The 18,046-nt window shown below is 55.8% G+C and overlaps 1 protein-coding gene across 1 annotated transcript in view; it reads left to right on the top strand.

Annotated features, from left to right (window-relative positions):
* LOC149341457 (uncharacterized) overlaps positions 1 to 18,046 on the top strand; it is a 106,219-nt gene that overhangs the window by 40,237 nt on the left and 47,936 nt on the right. The window contains exons 10-12 of the mRNA XM_089542862.1: positions 8,341 to 8,419; positions 12,017 to 12,288; positions 13,073 to 13,138. Coding sequence (XP_089398988.1) covers positions 8,341 to 8,419; positions 12,017 to 12,288; positions 13,073 to 13,138 — 417 coding nt within the window. The remainder of the gene's footprint in view (positions 1 to 8,340; positions 8,420 to 12,016; positions 12,289 to 13,072; positions 13,139 to 18,046) is intronic.

Raw genomic sequence — 18,046 nt, 5'->3', positions numbered from 1 at the left:
TGCATAAACATGCTGCAGTCTGCGCATCAGCTACTGTTCAAGGAATCATGACGCTGGGAACCGTAGGAAAGCTAGATGTAACACTTACCTCAAAACTGGCGCTTAGCGACATACCATACGTCTGCAATCCGTATACGTTTGATACATAGGAGCACCACGCTCCGAGCACCCGTTGGTTGGAACACCAACTCAAACATTAGGCTATGCCCTCCTTCTGGGCCTACATTGCCGTTTCTTTTGCAAGAATAGCTGATTGAGGGCACCATGTATGAACCGAAAACTCCTAGTTTTTCTGCTGGCCAATATCAGTAGGTGCTTTCGCGACTATGATCCAGAAAAGCTCTCAAATACGATCCCACACGCGGCTGCTGCGCGCCATGCAATTACTGCCGTCGTCTACGCTGCGCACAGCGAAGGACCTGAGGATTTTCCTGTGTCCTTTCACTCGCCCCCCCCCCCCCCCCCCTTGCGGCACAGTTGATTTGAAGCAAAGCACTTACCACACATTCTATCCCCTAAGCCATTTTCACATCTTGATATAAGATGGCGATGAACACGACCGGCTGAATGGCGTTCGCAGAAATATTGGGCTCACGCAGTGAGCGAGGTGAGATACTTTTACAGCATTGTTGAACGCTTTTTCAGCTTGTTTCCTGCGCGTATGTTTTTAGTGCGCAAGCACTACTTGGCATGGTAAAACCCAGCCATGAATCTTGTGGCGTCACTGACCTTGAGGGTGCAGAAATAAATATTGCCGCGGCTGGGTTTCGAACCAGGCCGCTACACAAGAGCACTGTGCTATCATCGCAGCCGATCACAGCACGTGCTAAAGTGCAACACTATCTCGCACTATTCAATGGACATCGTCGTCTTCATCAACTTCCATGAGCGGCGCGAACAGTTCAGATCACCTTAACCTCGATAATAGCTTTACCAGGAGTCTAAAAAATTCAGGGGGCACTTGGGCTCTCTAAAGTGCTGCAAGGCGAAAGCGTTTCCTGGCGCTCTGTTTGTTGTTATTTACTTTTTATTTTTCATACTTTTTTATTTTTCGTCCTTTTCTTGTTTTTATTGTTTAATTCTTTTTATTTTCACATCTTATTTTATTTTGTTTTATTTTTTGCTTAGTTTCTTATTTTTATTTTCCTTTTCTTGGCTTTATTCCTTTTATTTTCTTTATGATACCTATGCATTCACTAGATGCGCCTTTATTCATGCTGGAACCTTGAGCCTTCGTGGCGGAGTGGTAGCGTCTCCTCTTCAAATGCCAAAGGCCCTGGTTTGATTCCCACCCTGGACGCAGTTTCTTTTTAAGCAGTGAGGACGAAAGGCAGACAAATCTGCCGACGCGTCTGTCGACACGGCTGCCGACGCGTCGGTCGACATTACTGCCGACGCGTCAGTCGACACTCCTGCCGACGCGTCTGTCGACACGGCTGCCGGCGCGTCTGTCGACATTCCTGCCGACGCGTCTGTCGACACTCCTGCCGACGCGTCTGTCGACATTCCTGCCGACGCGTCTGCTACGACAGTATGAGGCATTAAAGGCTTTCACCTTAATATTGCCGCGTCTACAACAATAGCCGCTCGGCGGCTGTTCGGCACGCAGCTCGTGCGCCACGCGGTTCGCTGCTGAAGAAGACGAAGCTCGACGTTCCATCCTGGCCGTCTCGGTGTGCGCTGGCATCATCTCGGTGTTGGCGTTCCTCTGCCGTCTGGACGCGGCGCTACCTGTACCAACTGCTACGTGACACTGGTGGAGGTGCGGGCTCGACGTCCCATGTCCAACACCTCTTCAGACAGCCGCTCATCGAGTCCCGACCAGCTACCCCTTGTCTGCACGCCCGTTCACCGCAGCAGCCGCCGCCTCCTGGGACTGGTCCCAGAGTTTGGTCTCCTCCCAAAAGAGGCACGCACTCATCGACCTGGTGAGCATACCACCATGGCTCAGGCTAGCGCTTCACACTTGACGCTCCAGCAACCCCGCGTGCCAGCCAGCTTCCATGGCGTCACTTTCGAAGACGTTGAAGACTGGCTTGACCAGTTTGAGCGGGTTGCCGATTTCAACCAATGGAGCCCTGCGCAGAAGCTGCGGAACGTGTATTTCGCCCTCGACGACGGAGCCAAGATTTGGTTCGAGAACAGGGAGGCCGATCTCCAAAGCTGGGATACCTTCTGCCAGCAGGTCCGGGACACCTTTGCTAGCACGGACCGCCGGGATCGTGCGCGGCGCCTCCTGGACGCTCGGGTCCAAAAGCCTAATGAGACCGTTGCCATGTTCGCCGAGGACGTGACCCGTCTTTGTCGGCGCGCTGACCCAGATATGGCGGAATCCGCGAAGCTCCGCCACCTGATGCAAGGTGTGAAGGACCAACTCTTCGCTGGTTTGGTCCGGAATCCCCCGCAGACGGTAGCCGACTTCATCAAAGAGGCGACCGCCATTGAGCGGGCCTTGCATCAACGCTGCCGCCGAAATGACTCCTTGTGCGGTGAGCCAAGCGCCAGTGCGGCTTCTTTGAGCGTGTCCAGCGACAATGCGTCGCTGCGCGAGCTCATACGCGCTGTGGTCCGTGAAGAGCTGCAGAAACTGACCCTTGCCTCGTCTGACCCGACGGCTGCGGCTCTTACCGAGGTTGTGCGCGACGAGATTCGTCAAGCATTTTCACCGCCTCCTCCAGTCATGCCGGAGCCACGCCCCATGAGCTACGCCGCGGCTCTCCGTTCCGAGTTGCCACCTGTGCAACGCTTGCCGTACCACCCGCCGCCGCCAACCGCTCCGCCACCGTCATTCTACCAGCGGCCTCAGCGAGGACCTGCCATGCGTCCACCGGCCCGGAAGGCGGCTGTTTGGCGCACTTCTGATCAGCAGCCGCTCTGTTACCATTGCGGGGAAGCCGGCCACCTGTATCGCCGTTGCCCATACCGTGAAATCGGCCTCCGGGGTTTCCCACGTGACGCTCCTTGTCCCCGTTTCGGTGAGCGACCCCACGAAATAGAGGAGTACCTTGCTGCCCATGACACCACATCTAACCGCCGACCCCGATCTCCGTCTCCCGCACGCGTCACATCGCCCAGCCGCCAGGCTTTCCAGATGGACTGCGGGGCCGGTCTCCAAGCCCGCGCCGGGGAAACTGAAAGCGGCGACCTCAGGGGGGAAGGTTGCTGACAGCGGATATAACGAAGACCCCCGAACGCCGCCGGAGCGCGATGCCGAGATCCCGATGCCGCCGCAGCACGATTCTGTGAACCCGAGTTTCCCTGACACCGATGCAGTTAGCGCCGACCTCCGCATTCACGTTGACGGGCACCCAGTGACTGCTTTAGTCGATACAGGCGCGGACTTTTCGATCATAAGCAAGCACCTCGCGGATCGCCTCAGCAAGGTAAAGACAGCCTGGGATGGACCTCAAATTCGTACTGCTGGGGGTCACCTCATGACGCCTGTCGGAAGATGCACTGCTCGAGTCACCATTGCCAATTCTGCTTTTGTTGGCACTTTTGTTGTTCTGCCGCACTGCTGCAAAGACCTGATCCTCGGAATGGACTTCTTGCGTGAGCATGGTGCCATCATAAACCTTCCTGATCGTCTGGTAACATTTTCGACCCCTGGAACGATTCCCGCCGACACCGAACCACGCAGAGCGGCCCTGCGCATGATCGACGCCGATGTGACCGTCCCTCCGCGATCCTGTGCCCTCGTTACCGTCATTTGTGACGACCTGTGCAGTGCTGACGGCGTAGCAGAACAGAACACTGCGCTTGTACTCTCTCATGGGGTCTGCGTCACCAGAGGTATCGTCACGCTACGGAACGGCCTGGCAGATGTCCTTCTAACGAATTTCGGGACCGAACGGCAACGCATCGCCAAGGGCACTGCGGTCGCATACTTCGAGGGCATCGCCGAAATTAACGACTGCCTTGCCCTCCAGAGCGAAACGTCCAATTCTTGCACACCTCAGCTGATCCTCGACGTGAACCCAGGCTTACCCCCAGCCGATAGGGAGAGCCTAGTCGGCCTACTGCATCAGTTCCAAGACTGTTTCTCGTCTACGTCGGCAGTCAAACAGACGCCTCTCGCTAAGCACCGCATCATTACGGACTGCAGTACCCGACCAATTCGGCAAAACCCATACCGTGTCTCACTGCGGGAGCGTGAAGCCATAGCTGAACAAGTCAACGAGATGCTGCAGGATGGTGTTATTCAGCCGTCGAGGAGCCCGTGGGCTTCGCCTGTGGTTTTGGTTAAGAAGAAGGATGGTAGTCTGCGATTTTGCGTTGACTACCGGAAGCTTAACCAGGTTACCAAGAAAGACGTCTACCCGTTACCACGCATTGACGACTCTCTTGACCGGTTGCGGCACGCGCGCTACTTTTCTTCGCTGGACTTAAAAAGTGGTTACTGGCAGATCGAAGTTGACGAGCGGGATCGCGAGAAGACAGCGTTCGTGACGCCGGATGGCCTTTATGAGTTCAAGGTCCTTCCTTTCGGTTTGTGTTCAGCTCCAGCAACATTTCAGAGAATGATGGACGCTGTTTTGTCGGGCCTGAAATGGCAGACGTGCTTGGCATACCTGGACGACGTTGTTGTATTTTCGCCAACGTTCGAAGAACACCTCCAGCGCCTCTTGACCGTGCTACAGGCTATACGATCTGCCGGCCTGACGTTGAAGCCCGAGAAATGCCACTTTGGTTATGAGGAGCTCCTTTTTCTGGGCCATGTCGTCAGCCATCGTGGAGTCCGGCCGGATCCTGCTAAAACAGCTGCCGTCGCCAACTTTCCCACTCCTTCGGACAAGAAAACGGTCCGGCGTTTTTTGGGCCTTTGCGCGTATTACCGGCGGTTCATTGCCAACTTTTCCCGACTTGCTGCACCGTTGACGCATCTTACAAGAGAGGACGTCCCATTCACGTGGACAGAACAGCAGCAGCAGGCATTTGATGAATTACGGCGACGCTTGCAAACCACGCCTGTCCTTGGTCATTTCGATTCTCGTGCGGAGACTCTCGTCCACACAGATGCCAGCAACGTGGGTCTCGGTGCTGTACTCGTCCAGTGGCAGGACGGCGCTGAGCGCGTAATAGCATACGCCAGCCGCACTCTTTCTCGTGCCGAATCTAATTATTCCACGACCGAAAAAGAATGCCTTGCCGTGGTATGGGCTGTGACAAAATTTCGACCTTACCTGTACGGCCGACATTTTCAAGTTGTAACCGACCACCACTCTCTCTGCTGGTTGACGAACTTACGGGATCCCTCTGGCCGCCTTGCGCGTTGGAGCTTACGCCTTCAGGAGTTTGACATGTCCATCGTCTATAAATCAGGGCGCCAGCACAACGATGCCGACTGCTTGTCCAGATATCCAGTCGAGGCGGCGCGCGACGACGACGAACCGGACTTTCCTCTCATCGCAGCCGTAGACGCAGCGACTATTTCCAGTCAGCAACGTGAGGACCCGGCGCTGAAACCTCTCATCGACTTCCTGGAAGCACGTACCGAGGAGGTTCCCCAGCCCTTCGCAAGAACCCAGTCCTCCTTTTGTCTGCGCAACAACGTGCTGTACAAAGCCAACTTTTCTCCAACCGGAAGCGACTACCTCCTCGTCGTTCCAGCGAATCTCCGTGAAGAAATCTTGCAGGCGTGTCACGACGAGCCCACCGCAGGTCACCTCGGCTACGCCCGCACTCTGGCTCGGATCAAAAAGAGCTATTACTGGCCTAAGCTTGCGGCGACTGTACGACACTATGTGCGCACGTGCCGTAATTGTCAACGACGAAAAACACCCCCTGTCAACAAAACTTGGGTAGGGCCTAGTTGGTGCATGATGTTGTGAAGGTAAAGGATGCGCAATCAAAGGACGAACCACGAAGAAAGACACAGGGACACACACAAGCGCACTAACAACTGTTTATTTCTTCCTTGAAACGCTTACTTATACACCTGGCCACGCATGCTCAAAAGCAATCTCTAACCACAATAGTCATGCCAACGGCTGTTAACGCAGACGCGAACGCAAAAAGTTGATTTCGGCAACGTACAGAGCCACGGACGTGTCACTGATACAATCTACCGCGTTTTCCTTTATGTGGAAAGCTTCCAAAGCCAGCCGCGCTTGTTCATTTTTACTTTTTCCCAGTATCACGGTCTCGTCAAGTCGCGGTGCGCAATTGCGGCAAGAACTAAGATGGGACACAAGGTGTGCCCCTTTGTCTGTGTTGTTCCTGACTTTATTCGCATGTTCCCTGAGTCGCTCGTTTATGCACCGCCCTGTCTGCCCGATGTAGGTCTTACCACATGAAAGAGGGAAGGAGTATACCACCCCTGTGGCGCAAGGGATGTAGGTAGACCCGTGCCTGATTAGGCATCCACTCCTTCTATCACCGCACGTGCGGGCGCACAGCTTCGCCAGTTTATTCGGCGCAGAAAACGCCAGAGGGACACCATGCCTGCCTGCAACTCTCTTGAGGTGATGAGACACCTTATGCAGATATGGCACCACCACAGGCCTGAACGCTTCGCGTTCACTCGTCCCTCTCATACTTGGCGTACCGGTCTTCATCTTTCGTATCAGGGCCTCGGCAACCGCCGTCAAGAGCGACATAGGGAAACCTGCTGCCGAAAGCCGGCGGACCTGATTGTCAAAACTTGCCTGCAATTGATGCTCACACGACTTTTTGAGAGCCGAATCCATGCAATGGGTAGCAATGCCTCTTTTCACAATCTTGGAATGCTCTGATTTGTACGGCAAAAGTTCCTTTTTTGCACGAGGTTGGTAAGACCAACATACATGCCGCACGCAGAACTCTAGTTTTAGGTCCAGGAACTGCAGAACACTCCTGTGGGGTAACTCATGTGTAAAACCAAGACCTTGTCCGTGTTGCTTAAAATGCGTGGTCAGGTGTATAAGTAAGCGTTTCAAGGAAGAAATAAACAGTTGTTAGTGCGCTTGTGTGTGTCCCTGTGTCTTTCTTCGTGGTTCGTCCTTTGATTGCGCATCCTTTACCTTCACAACACCCCCTGTCAAGCCAGCTGGACTTTTACATCCCGTTCAAGTGCCCAGACTCCCGTTTGAGCAAGTTGGCATGGACCTTCTCGGCCCTTTTCCAACTTCATCTTCGGGAAACCGGTGGATTATCGTCGCTACTGATTACCTTACGCGCTACGCTGAAACCAAGGCCCTCCAGCGCGGCACAGCAGCCGAGGCTGCGAAATTTTTCGTGGAACGCATCGTCCTCCGGCATGGCGCTCCAGCACTAATTATCACGGATAGAGGCACCGCTTTCACTGCCAAACTCTTGGAATCCCTCATGCGGCTGAGTGGCACTACTCACAGGAAGACAACCGCCTACCATCCCCAGACGAATGGCCTGACCGAGCGCCTCAACAAAACTCTCGTCGACATGCTGTCCATGTATGTTGACGTTGAGCATCGATCTTGGGACAATATCCTGCCATATATTACTTTCGCGTATAACACGGCTCAACAGGAAACCACGCGGAGGACGCCCTTCTGTCTGTTGTACGGCCGCGAAGTGTCGACAATGTTGGAAGCAATGCTGCCCCATGATGGCCGCGACCCCGACGTTGGCGCCGAGGACTTCACGCTTCGCGCAGAAGAAGCTCGACAACTTGCAAGAGTGCGCATCCAGAACCAACAAGACCGTGACGCCCGACGTTACAACCGCCGCCACAGACTGATGACGTTCGCCCCGGACGACAAAGTGTGGGTATGGACCCCCATTCGACGCCGTGGCCTTTCAGAAAAACTGCTCAAGCAGTATTTCGGCCCCTACCGAGTTCTCCGTCAGCTAAGCGACGTAACCTATGAAGTCCTCCCTGACGGGGCTTCCCGGACTACTCGTCGTCAGCAGAGACCAGAGATTGTTCATGTAGTGCGGATGAAGCCCTATTTTTCGCGAGACATTCAGTGACTACGTGCTGTGCGTTACTCTGTTTTTTTTTGTTTCTTTCTCCCTATTTTCTTGTTAAAGCATCGGGCCGATGCTCTTTCCGAGAGGGAGGGTAATGCCGCGTCTACAACAATAGCCGCTCGGCGGCTGTTCGGCACGCAGCTCGTGCGCCACGCGGTTCGCTGCTGAAGAAGACGAAGCTCGACGTTCCATCCTGGCCGTCTCGGTGTGCGCTGGCATCATCTCGGTGTTGGCGTTCCTCTGCCGTCTGGACGCGGCGCTACCTGTACCAACTGCTACGTGACAATATCGTTGCCAGCCGTGCCGACCACCCGGCAAAGCAAAATCATGAGCCAACCAGGCTGAACTTATGCTTTCGAACGTCTACTCGGTTTACCTACGTTAAAACCCTACCACTTTTGGCTTTTTCAGCTTAGAGCCTTCAAGAAACACCTCGAGAAATGCGTAAGTGGAGGCCCTGGCGGAGGAGGAAGTGGAGGCACTGGCGGAGGTGGAAGCGGAGGCCCTGGCGGAGGAGGAAGCGGAGGCGGCAGCGGAGGTGGAAGTGGAGGCCCTGGCGGAGGAGGAAGTGGAGGCACTGGCGGAGGTGGAGGCGGCAGTGGAGGTGGAAGCGGAGGCCCTGGCGGAGGAGGAAGCGGAGGCGGCAGCGGAGGTGGAAGTGGAGGTCCTGGCGGAGGAGGAAGTGGAGGCACTGGCGGAGGTGGAAGTGGAGGCCCTGGCGGAGGAGGAAGCGGAGGTGGCAGCGGAGGTGGAAGTGGAGGCCCTGGCGGAGGAGGAAGCGGAGGCGGCAGCGGAGGCACTGGCGGAGGTGGAAGTGGAGGCCCTGGCGGAGGAGGAAGTGGAGGCCCTGGCGGAGGAGGAAGCGGAGGCTCTGGCGGAGGAGGAAGCGGCGGCACTGGCGGAGGAGGAAGTGGAGGCCCTGGCGGAGGAGGAAGTGGAGGCCCTGGCGGAGGAGGAAGTGGAGGCCCTGGCGGAGGAGGAAGTGGAGGCACTGGCGGAGGTGGAAGCGGAGGCCCTGGCGGAGGAGGAAGCGGAGGTGGCAGCGGAGGTGGAAGTGGAGGCCCTGGCGGAGGTGGAAGCGGAGGCCCTGGCGGAGGAGGAAGCGGAGGCACTGGCGGAGGAGGAAGTGGAGGCCCTGGCGGAGGAGGAAGTGGAGGCCCTGGTGGAGGAGGAAGTGGAGGCCCTGGCGGAGGAGGAAGCGGAGGCACTGGCGGAGGTGGAAGTGGAGGCCCTGGTGGAGGAGGAAGCGGAGGCCCTGGCGGAGGAGGAAGCGGGGGCACTGGCGGAGGTGGAAGTGGAGGCCCTGGCGGAGGAGGAAGCGGAGGCCCTGGCGGAGGAGGAAGCGGAGGTGGAAGTGGAGGCCCTGGCGGAGGAGGAAGTGGGGGCCCTGGCGGAGGAGGAAGCGGAGGCACTGGCGGAGGAGGAAGTGGAGGCCCTGGCGGAGGAGGAAGCGGAGGTGGAAGTGGAGGCACTGGCGGAGGTGGAAGTGGAGGCCCTGACGGAGGAGGAAGCGGAGGCCCTGGCGGAGGAGGAAGTGGAGGCACTGGCGGAGGTGGAAGCGGAGGCCCTGGCGGAGGAGGAAGCGGAGGTGGAAGTGGAGGCCCTGGCGGAGGTGGAAGCGGAGGCCCTGGCGGAGGAGGAAGCGGAGGCACTGGCGGAGGAGGAAGTGGAGGCCCTGGCGGAGGAGGAAGTGGAGGCCCTGGCGGAGGAGGAAGTGGAGGCCCTGACGGAGGAGGAAGTGGAGGCCCTGGCGGAGGAGGAAGCGGAGGCACTGGCGGAGGTGGAAGTGGAGGCCCTGGTGGAGGAGGAAGCGGAGGCCCTGGCGGAGGAGGAAGCGGAGGCACTGGCGGAGGTGGAAGTGGAGGCCCTGGCGGAGGAGGAAGCGGAGGCCCTGGCGGAGGAGGAAGCGGAGGCACTGGCGGAGGTGGAAGTGGAGGCCCTGGCGGAGGAGGAAGCGGAGGCCCTGGCGGAGGAGGAAGCGGAGGCACTGGCGGAGGAGGAAGTGGAGGCCCTGGCGGAGGAGGAAGCGGAGGCGGCAGCGGAGATGGAAGTGGAGGCCCTGGCGGCGGAGGAAGCGGAGGCCCTGGCGGAGGAGGAAGCGGAGGTGGAAGTGGAGGCACTGGCGGAGGTGGAAGTGGAGGCCCTGACGGAGGAGGAAGTGGAGGCGGCAGCGGAGGTGGGAGTGGAGGCCCTGGCGGAGGAGGAAGCGGAGGCCCTGGCGGAGGAGGAAGTGGAGGCCCTGGCGGAGGAGGAAGCGGAGGCTCTGGCGGAGGAGGAAGCGGCGGCACTGGCGGAGGAGGAAGTGGAGGCCCTGGCGGAGGAGGAAGTGGAGGCCCTGGCGGAGGAGGAAGTGGAGGCACTGGCGGAGGTGGAAGCGGAGGCCCTGGCGGAGGAGGAAGCGGAGGTGGCAGCGGAGGTGGAAGTGGAGGCCCTGGCGGAGGTGGAAGCGGAGGCCCTGGCGGAGGAGGAAGCGGAGGCACTGGCGGAGGAGGAAGTGGAGGCCCTGGCGGAGGAGGAAGTGGAGGCCCTGGTGGAGGAGGAAGTGGAGGCCCTGGCGGAGGAGGAAGCGGAGGCACTGGCGGAGGTGGAAGTGGAGGCCCTGGTGGAGGAGGAAGCGGAGGCCCTGGCGGAGGAGGAAGCGGGGGCACTGGCGGAGGTGGAAGTGGAGGCCCTGGCGGAGGAGGAAGCGGAGGCCCTGGCGGAGGAGGAAGCGGAGGCACTGGCGGAGGTGGAAGTGGAGGCCCTGGCGGAGGAGGAAGTGGGGGCCCTGGCGGAGGAGGAAGCGGAGGCACTGGCGGAGGAGGAAGTGGAGGCCCTGGCGGAGGAGGAAGCGGAGGTGGAAGTGGAGGCACTGGCGGAGGAGGAAGCGGAGGCCCTGGCGGAGGAGGAAGTGGAGGCACTGGCGGAGGTGGAAGCGGAGGCCCTGGCGGAGGAGGAAGCGGAGGTGGAAGTGGAGGCCCTGGCGGAGGTGGAAGCGGAGGCCCTGGCGGAGGAGGAAGCGGAGGCACTGGCGGAGGAGGAAGTGGAGGCCCTGGCGGAGGAGGAAGTGGAGGCCCTGGCGGAGGAGGAAGTGGAGGCCCTGACGGAGGAGGAAGTGGAGGCCCTGGCGGAGGAGGAAGCGGAGGCACTGGCGGAGGTGGAAGTGGAGGCCCTGGTGGAGGAGGAAGCGGAGGCCCTGGTGGAGGAGGAAGCGGAGGCACTGGCGGAGGTGGAAGTGGAGGCCCTGGCGGAGGAGGAAGCGGAGGCCCTGGCGGAGGAGGAAGCGGAGGCACTGGCGGAGGTGGAAGTGGAGGCCCTGGCGGAGGAGGAAGCGGAGGCCCTGGCGGAGGAGGAAGCGGAGGCACTGGCGGAGGAGGAAGTGGAGGCCCTGGCGGAGGAGGAAGCGGAGGCGGCAGCGGAGGTGGAAGTGGAGGCCCTGGCGGCGGAGGAAGCGGAGGCCCTGGCGGAGGAGGAAGCGGAGGTGGAAGTGGAGGCACTGGCGGAGGTGGAAGTGGAGGCCCTGACGGAGGAGGAAGTGGAGGCGGCAGCGGAGGTGGGAGTGGAGGCCCTGGCGGAGGAGGAAGCGGAGGCCCTGGCGGAGGAGGAAGTGGGGGCCCTGGCGGAGGAGGAAGCGGAGGCCCTGGCGGAGGAGGAAGCGGAGGCCCTGGCGGAGGAGGAAGTGGAGGCCCTGGCGGAGGAGGAAGCGGAGGCCCTGGCGGAGGAGGAAGTGGAGGCCCTGGCGGAGGAGGAAGCGGAGGCCCTGGCGGAGGAGGAAGCGGAGGCCCTGGCGGAGGAGGAAGCGGAGGCACTGGCGGAGGAGGAAGTGGAGGCCCTGGCGGAGGTGGAAGTGGAGGCCCTGGCGGAGGAGGAAGCGGTGGCCCTGGCGGAGGAGGAAGCGGAGGCCCTGGCGGAGGAGGAAGTGGAGGCCCTGGTGGAGGAGGAAGCGGAGGCCCTGGCGGAGGAGGAAGCGGAGGCACTGGCGGAGGTGGAAGTGGAGGCCCTGGCGGAGGAGGAAGCGGTGGCCCTGGCGGAGGAGGAAGCGGTGGCCCTGGCGGAGGAGGAAGCGGAGGCACTGGCGGAGGAGGAAGCGGAGGCCCTGGCGGAGGAGGAAGTGGAGGCCCTGGTGGCGGAGGAAGCGGTGGCCCTGGCGGAGGAGGAAGCGGAGGTGGAAGTGGAGGCACTGGCGGAGGTGGAAGTGGGGGCGCCGGCGGAGGAGGAAGTGGAGGCGGCATTGGAGGTGGAAGTGGAGGCGGCAGCGGAGGCGGAGGTGGAGGCGCCGGCGGAGGCGGAAGTGGTGCCGGCAGAGGTAGGAGCGTAGGCGGCAACGGAGGTGGAAGTGGAGGCGCCGGCGGAGGTGCCAGCGCCGATGCCGACACCATGGTACGATGTCACTTAATGTGTGGTGCACACTAGAGAAAAAGCCAGAAAAGAAGGTTGCAGTTCAAATTTGTAGTAAGAGGCAACGTTACTCTCCTGCCGCTCCATGTGCGGCGTTTCGTGAACATTGAGAAAGGTGTGTTAAATGCATTCTCGGGCCAGCGTTGCACTTTTAATCAAGTCGGGTCATTTCAGGTGTGTTTTGTGGTCGATTTAATGAAAGTACACCGAGAAAAGCATGTGCACGTAAGTTTTGTGCACCTATCTATCTTACTCTTTTGGGGCCATTGTGAGCGTGCAAACCAGCAAGTATATTGTCCAATGCAGGGAGAACATGAAGCTTCTAACATGGCATCCGCGTCTTCTTGAAAATCCTTGATTTCAAGTCTTACTTTCATTGTTTTCGATAGTCGCATTCGTGTAGTTTTCATATCACCAGCTTGACTTGCCTGGGTTGCTTCACGAAAGCCGTTTTGTATTTTGACTTTCAGGGTTAAGTTTGGGCTTAATTCACGGGTGACCGCCGCATTAAAGGTTGCACAGCTCGACAAATGGAGGTGACATCCAGTGAAGAGCTGTGCACGGCGACCTAAAACCCCGAAGCAAGTTCATGGCGTGTGTAGATTTGCCTGTGATGAAACAAGAGCAAAGGATTCTTGTTTCGGCCGTGTTTCCCTAACTCTAAGAGGGTACGCTTTGGCATTGAGTAGTACCCGCTCGTGTACGATCCCCTGGAGCGCTTTTAAGCTTGCATTTCTCAGGTGTAACAGACGCTGTAATCATGCAGGAGCTGCTTGCCTTCAGGATGGCGCACTTCATTGTGGGCGACGCAAAGATGAAGACCACCCTTCAGGTAAATGTTAGCTACGCTCCATTAGTACGCCGACGAAGGCTCTTCGACAAGTGACCCCTTTCGAAGCATAAAATCTAAAGCCGGTAAACGTAATTAATCAGCAACATTACAAATTAGTGCAAAACAGCAGCATAATCCTGAAGGCTGTTTGAAGCCTGATCTCAGATCACGTGACGAACGGTGTAAAGGTGTCCTCTGTTATAGCTTTGTCAAGGATAAAGTCGTCCAGTGAAGGATGGTCACCCAAAGCTAAAGTCGAGATCAATTTTGTTCTTTGCTTTTTCTTGACGCAGCCAAAATACAACCACGTCCCATAGTCGCGAGGAATTTAAATTTGCCTCTCTCTCTCCTATATCTTTTCTCCCCCTTTATTCTTCTTCCAGTGTGTAGAGGAGCCGATGGGACCGTTATAAATGGTTAATTTCCCTGGTGGTCGTCTGTCTTTCTACCATAAAAAATAGAAACCTGGTAGAAAACGGTTCAGCACTGTTTTAGACCAGCCGTCTAACTACTTGAATTGTGTAAATTTATTTTGTAACTTTTAGATATTCCCGCAAGGGCACCTTGTGTAACGAGGTGTTGGTGCTTGGCGCCACCACGGACCCTTTGCCCCCATAGCGAAGCTGTCATCCGTACCGTGGCGATAGGTTGAAAGGTGGAGGGAAGAAACCATGAACGGTGGCGGTCGAGGGAGTGGTCAATCCTCGGCCGATGGGCTCCTCGTTTGTCTACCAGGCGGGGAGTCCCGGGACCTTCCTCTGTGTATAAGGGTGAATCGGAGGCGACAGAGTATGAGGAACCCTTAGCCACTACATGCCGTATGGAAAAATTTGCAAAAAAATCTGATCGGCCCCCAAAAAGGGGTCGCACCGATGCGAAAAAATTGATGCCACAGAAACCAGAAACGTTTCCAAAGTTTTTCACGGTTCACTCAAATACAGATGAACCTGTAGCAAACTTGTCTGCATTTGTGATCGCCAACACCCTAAAGAACTGTGTAGGCAGAAACTACAAAGCAAAAAAGCAGCGAACCGGAGATCTCCTTGTAGAAATAGACACAAAAGAACAGAGCACCAAACTGTTGTCATTACAAATTCTTGGTCAAATGAGTGTGCAGGTAACCCCGCACCGGACCCTGAACCACTCAAAGGGCGTCATATCCGAACATGAACTCCTGCAGAGTACCGATGCTGAAATGGAAGAACTAGCTGAACAAGGAGTAATAGCAGCCCGACGAATAACCATCCGGAGAAACAATGCTGAAATCAAGAGAAAACACATTGTCCTAACTTTCAATAGCACAACTCTGCCTAATTCCATCCACGCCGCATACCTCCATTGTAAAGTCCTCCCATACATACCGAATCCGAGACGATGTTTCAAGTGCCAGCGCTTTGGACACAGCATGTTGGCTTGCCGAGGTAAACCCACTTGTGTCACATGCGCAGAAGACGCACATACAGAGGAAAGATGCGAACGTACACCAAAATGCATAAACTGCAATAGCGCACATGGCGCGTACTCCAGGTCGTGCCCAGTCTAGAAAACAGAAAAACAAATCATAACTTTGAAGACCACAGAAAACCTGTCCCACCTTGAGTCAAAAAAACACGTCTCTTTCCAACAGAAAGGGACATACTCCGAAGCGGTGACGCGGGGACCACCGCGGGCCTTCGGTTTCTGTCGGCACACAGGTTGATCCGAAGGACCTGGGGTCGACAACCAAGTCCCCACCACAGAAGTCGGTGACACAGTCCACAGGGCTGAAAATTTCGCGGGAAGACCACGCGATCCTCGCCGGAGGCCCTCAGGCCCCACTTTCAGCAGCGGCATCCTGGGCGACAGACACCCAGAACAGCTCTGCTGAACTGGACTTTTCGCTCCACCCCTCTAAGAAGGCAACTGCTGGCCCAAGAGTTTCTGCCGCTAGAGCAGGGCCTGGTTCAGCGGTGCCAGCAAAAAAAAAAACGAATGCGAAGGCCACGGGCCATCGCAAACAAGAAGCATCATCCACGTCCACCGCGGAGGAGATGGATGTCAGCGAAAGTCCGCTGACATCTAAAACACACGCATCCGCGGATTCTCCGCGGAAATCCGGCGCCACGAAATTGGCGATGGATACAACTCCTGTTTCGCCACCGCTGCAGCGGCGGCGAGACTCCCTAGAGAAAAAAGGGAAACCACGAATTACTGCTCCTGAGAATAAGTAACTTTTCCCAATCCCCAACTTATCACAATGGCGTATCTAATACAATGGAACTGTAGAGGTCTACACAGAAACTACACAGACATAACCGATATGCTCAAAACAATGGCACGTACAGCTGTGTGCCTGCAAGAAACGAACCTTGGGCCACAGCACACAAACATCTTAAAAAAATATAATATGTTCCGGAAAGACCGAGTACAAGCTAGCCGACTCAGGAGGCGTCGCTATCATTACGCAAAGCGATGTCCCTGCAAGAGAGGTATCATTAAAGACGAACTTAGAAGCGGTCGCAGTAAACATCATTAGCCATAAAACAATAACAATATGCTCTGTGTACATACCACCACACAACACAATAGCCATGCATGACCTAGAAGAACTTCTGGAACAGTTGCCAGAGCCATATGTAATAATAGAGGATTTTAACGCACACTCCTCATTCTGGGGAAGTGAGCATACTGATTCCAGGGGTCAGCTCATCGAGGATTTTATTCTTTCGAATAACATATGTTTAATGAATACGGGAAAAGCTACGTACTGCTGCCCCAGCTCTGGAAAAATGACCTGCCTCGATTTAGCATTTGCATCACCATCTGTTTTTAATGATTTTATTTGGGATATTTTAGATGGCCCCCGGGGAAGTGATCACTTACCTACGGTTTTAAAACTAACATCAGCTACATCCATCCTCCCTACGAAGCCACGGCGATGGAAAATTCACCTCGCCGATTGGGCACTTTTCAGAACGAAGGCCACACTAGAAAAAGAATATGCCGAAACCCTTACTATAGAAGAACTAAATGAAAACTTTGTCACATGCTTAATATCTGCAGCAATAGAAGCCATCCCACAAACGTCTGAAATTGCACGAAAAACACAGTTTGGTGGTCAAATGAATGCTCATTGGCTAAAAAGCAGCAAAACAAGGCTTGGGGCAACCTTCGCAGATATCCCACTGCAGGAAACTTGCTCATCTTCAAAAGGGCTAGAGCCAAAGCACAATACATTAGACGCAACGCAGAAAGGGCATCATGGCAACAGTACATATCCTCCATAAACAGCTCAATATCATCAAAGAAAATGTGGGAGCAGGTGCGGAAATTCACAGTAAATTTTACTCCATTCACATTTCCAATGCTAACAACACCCAGTACTCAAACAACATTAGAAGAGCAGGCCAACATATTGGGAGAGTATTTTTCCACAGTTTCAAGCTCATCCAACTACACACACACATTTCAAAGGCACAAAACAATAGTAGAAAAACAATAACTGCCCTTTGGAACATGCATACATGAAGACTACAATCAGCTTATTACAATGCAGGAACTAAACACAATACTAACATCCGGTAAAATGAGAGCACCAGGCCCAGACAATATACATTATGCCATGCTTGCTCACCTCTCTGAGACTGCCATAGAGGCTCTCCTAAAATTTTTCAATAAAATATGGATGAGTGGAGAAATCCCCCAAGCATGGAAAGAAGCAATCATAGTACCCTTCCTAAAACCAGGGAAACCACAAACTAGTCCCACCAGTTACAGGCCAATAGCACTCACTAGCTGTATAGCAAAATCATTCGAAAGCATTCTAAACATCAGACTAACCTTCATACTCCAGTCCCAGCAACTTTTAGATAAACACCAGTGGGGTCTTAAAAAGACATGTTCCACAACCGATCACCTTGTACGCTTTGAGAACACAGTCCGGGAAGCGTTCATCCACAACCAACACTGTATCGGGGTCTTCTTCGACCTGGAGAAGGCTTACGATACCACGTGGAGGTTCGGTATCCTCCGTGACCTAGCGGACCTAGGTATCCGCGGCAGGATGCTGAGCTGTTTGAGCGACTTCCTAAGCAACCGTACATTCAGAGTCCGCCTACGTGCAACCTTCTCCAACACTTTTATCCAAGAAACTGGTGTGCCCCAAGGGTGCATCCTCAGCACGACCTTATTTGTCCTCAAAATGAACTCCATAGGAAAAGTAATCCCAAAACCCATAATGTACTCAGTTTACGTAGACGACCTCGAAATAGCATGCACGTCTTCCAGCATACCTACCTGTGAGCGGCAAATACAAATAACAATAAATAAACTGGCTACCTGGGCAGATAGAAACGGATTTAGATTTTCCCCTCAGAAAACAGTAGCGGTTCTGTTCTCTTTGAGACGATGCCTACAGGCCGACCCCACACTATACCGTATTGTGCGTTTTTATCGTAAAGACTTTCAAAATTTTTCTTACCTCAACCGCTGGCTCGTTTGCGGTGAAACTGCACACAGAGCTTGTGTATTATGGTAACCTTTGTATCGTAGCATGTTTTACAACGGTATTTACTTAGTGTCGTGTCCGGTCGCTGTGTTGAATGCAGCGAAAGACGCACACGGTACTTTTAGACTTCGTTTATTTAAAGCCGATGAGGGTGCGACCAGCGTCGACCGAGGCAGGAGCCGAACTGGCCGCCCGAAGAAAGGAGGGAGTGGAGAAGCGTCCACGGCAGGGAGTGGCTTCCCAGAACAGGAGGAGGGTGCGGGGGCGCACCGTGGGGGGGCATCCGGCGACAGCGTGCGACGAGGGGCAAGCGGTCGTCAGGAGGAGGATGCGAGTGGTCGTTAGGAGGAGGATTGAGTGGTCGTTAGGAGGAGGATGCGAACTGTCGTTAGGAGGAGGACGCGGGGGCGCACACACACAAA

Source organism: Amblyomma mixtum, chromosome 5, assembly GCF_055824585.1.
Source record: "Amblyomma mixtum isolate Tamu chromosome 5, ASM5582458v1, whole genome shotgun sequence".
Lineage (NCBI taxonomy): Eukaryota > Metazoa > Arthropoda > Arachnida > Ixodida > Ixodidae > Amblyomma > Amblyomma mixtum.
The sequence above is the reverse complement of the archived record's forward strand: the minus strand, read 5'-3'. Positions and strand labels throughout refer to the sequence as shown.